Here is a 3224-nt window from a genome sequence, read left to right on the forward strand (position 1 = left end):
GGCGCAGCGCCCTGCCCTTCACCCAGAGTCTCTTGGCGGCCTCCATGCATAGGCCAGGCTTGTTTTCTGGCATTGACGTGTAAGTGGGCGAGCTAGGAGCTTAGGTGTATGTGTTGTAGGAGCTTAGGTGTATGTGTTGTTGGAGCTTAGGTGTATGTGTTGTGGGAGTTTAGGTTGGTGTGTTGTGGGAGTTTAGGTTGATGTTTTGTGGGAGTTTATGTGTATGCGTTCTGAGAGTTTATGTTGATGTGTTGTGTGAGCTTAGGTGCATGTGTTGTTGGAGCTTAGGTTGATGTAGGAGCTTAGGTGTATGTGTTGTTGGAGCTTAGGTGTATGTGTTGTTGGAGCTTAGGTGTATGTGTTGTTGGAGCTTAGGTGTATGTGTTGTTGGAGCTTAGGTGTATGTGTTGTTGGAGCTTAGGTGTATGTGTTGTTGGAGCTTAGGTGCATGTGTTGTTGGAGCTTAGGTTGATGTAGGAGCTTAGGCGTATGTGTTGTTGGAGCTTAGGTGTATGTTTTGTTGGAGCTTAGGTGTATGTGTTGTTGGAGCTTAGGTGTATGTTTTGTTGGAGCTTAGGTGTATGTGTTGTTGGAGCTTAGGTGTATGTGTTGTTGGAGCTTAGGTTGATGTAGGAGCTTAGGTGTATGTGTTGTTGGAGCTTAGGTGTATGTGTTGTTGGAGCTTAGGTATATGTGTTGTTGGAGCTTAGGTGCATGTGTTGTTGGAGCTTAGGTTGATGTAGGAGCTTAGGTGTGTGTGTTGTTGGAGATTAGGCTGATGTGTTGTGGGAGTTTAGGTCGATGTTTTGTGGGAGTTTAGGTCGATGTTGTATGAGCTTAGGCCGATGTGTTGTATGAGCTTAGTTATATGTATTGTGGAGCTTAGACTGATATATAGGAACTTAGGTGTGTGTGCTGCGGGAGCTTAAATCAATGTATTGTGTGAACTTTGATAGATTTGTAAAAAGTGGGCCCATAGATCTAAGTGAGAGAACGGTATGTCTTCACCTCAATGGAACAAATTATCGAGAACTATTTCACAATATTTAGTTTTGTTTATCTATCTTAATCGTCACTAATCATTCTTTTTTTTAATTAGGTCAAGGTTCAAATCCGGGTATGACTCATTGATGACACCAAGGTCGTTTCTGCCACCCACGCATTTACCTCACCCTGCATTCAAAGGTCAGCAGCACCTGTAGAACTTAACCTTTTTTTTTTTTAATATTAGATAGTCAACCTTTTTGAATGGGGTCAAGATCAGTTTTAGTTGTGTTTTTGTTTATGTTGCAGTCAAAACGAAAACCGCTTGAAAACTTACGATTAGGAAATTCTTTTGTAGAAGAGGCACTAAAACATTTTTTTTATAAGTCTGGTAAGGTTTTTTTTATGGGAACACGATAACTTGATTATTGTTTCAGTTGGGTAGGCGAATTTTCATATTAAGTCTGAGCTCCTGTAGGGCCTACCTACATTTCTATCCAATTTCGAGCGACTTCCGATAACCGGAAGGGGCACTTTCTGTTTCCGATTTTTCAAAATCCTTCAAAATCCTTTTGTAAAATATTCTCAACAAATATTCTTAGAACTATTCGCCTTTACTGGTTTTCTCAAAAAACGAGTGCTTTTGTCACAAAATATGTGTGCCACTCCCCTGAATGTAATAAAGGAATATACGAGAAAACTTTGATTTTGTTTGTCTTTCGTTTTAATTTTTTTTTAATCCTGCACATGTTAAGATTTTCAGACTAGTCATTTCGGATACTAGGCCTGACTATTAATGTGCTGGGACATGATCCTAACTTTATATCTAATTGGTTGATTATTATTATTGTTATTGTTGTTGCTATTATTATTATTATATTGTTATTGTTATTATTATTATGATTATTATTATTATTATTAATATTATTATTATTATTAATATTATTATTATTACTATTATTTTTATTATTATTATTATTATTATTATTATTATTATTATTATTATTATTATTATTATTATTATTATTATTATTATTATTATTATTATTATTATTATTATTACTCTCCTACCTAGGTTGTCTCCCTTTCTGCATGTGCTGCCCACCCCGATCAACCAGCAGCAACAGCACCACCGGAAGTAGCACCATCACCACCAGCAACCCGACCACCACTTTCCCGGCATTCAGCGAGCACAGGACCAGCAGCGTCGCCGAACTCCGACGTCGCGCTCGGGAGCACTCGGAAGCCCTCGTGGCCAATGGATCGGATCGCCCGAGCTCGGCCGGTGAATGAACCTGCGCGCGCATAACCTTTGACCCTGATATTTGATATTGTGGTGTGTGCTTTTAAAGTTGAATGAAACAACTTGAAAACAGATTTAATAAAACCCACATTTTAGTCAGTGATCTAAAAATTAATCTCTACTAGTATCAACGTGTACACAGCGTGTATTGTACACCATGTTGGTGTACTGTACATCGTGGGGGAGGGGGTGGCTGTACACTTACAAGGGGTAATCAAAGACACAAATCCTCAACAAGCTTTATCTGTGCATAATGTTTGTTAAAGAAAGTTACCGTAAGACTAAAATACTTGTACTAAGATAAAGATGCTGGATTTGTTCTGTATATTTTTGTGCCAATGTAAAGTAAGCCAAAGTAAGATTCTGGAATTATATATATATATATATATATATATATATATATATATATATATATATATATATATATATATATATATATATATATATATATATATATATATATATATGCCAATGTGAAGTATTCTAAAGTAATATCCTGGATTTGTTCTGTATTCATGTGCCGATGTAAATTAAGCCAAAGTAAGACTGGATTTGTTCCATATATTTGTGCCAATGTAAAAAGATCTATTGTAAGATTCTGGATTTGTTCTGCATACATGTGCCAATGTAAAGTAAGCTAAAGTAAGATCCTGGATTTGTTCTGTATACTTGTACCTATGTAAATAATCTAGGACTCTTAAGATTGTGAGCGATATTATAAGTAGCTACGATGAATATACAGGCCACTGGGGGGGGGGTTATGGGGGGAAGGACTACACATATTAGTTCTGGGGTGGTCACAATGGCTGCTAAAGACGCTTTAAGTGACGTCATACTGACGTGAATGTTGTCACTACCATTAAAGGTGGTTGAACGTCAAACATGTGTCTGTCTGTGCCGTCAAAATTTATGTATGGGACGTCAATAAAGCTGCCGT

At 37.4% G+C, this 3224-nt stretch overlaps 1 protein-coding gene across 1 annotated transcript in view; it reads left to right on the forward strand.

Moving 5' to 3' along the window:
• The window catches only part of LOC131949818 (homeotic protein ocelliless), a 26887-nt gene extending 24247 nt beyond the window's left edge, over positions 1 to 2640 (forward strand). The window contains exons 5-7 of the mRNA XM_059311808.1: positions 1 to 79; positions 1100 to 1185; positions 2060 to 2640. The exon at positions 1 to 79 is cut by the window's left edge and continues 901 nt beyond it. Of these exons, the coding sequence (XP_059167791.1) occupies positions 1 to 79; positions 1100 to 1185; positions 2060 to 2277 (383 nt within the window). The 3' untranslated portion in view covers positions 2278 to 2640. The remainder of the gene's footprint in view (positions 80 to 1099; positions 1186 to 2059) is intronic.
• The last annotated feature ends 584 nt before the right edge of the window (positions 2641 to 3224 follow it).

This window comes from Physella acuta, unplaced genomic scaffold, assembly GCF_028476545.2.
Source record: "Physella acuta isolate Inbredline_101_S28 unplaced genomic scaffold, ASM2847654v3 ptg000715l, whole genome shotgun sequence".
Taxonomy (NCBI): Eukaryota; Metazoa; Mollusca; class Gastropoda; family Physidae; genus Physella; species Physella acuta.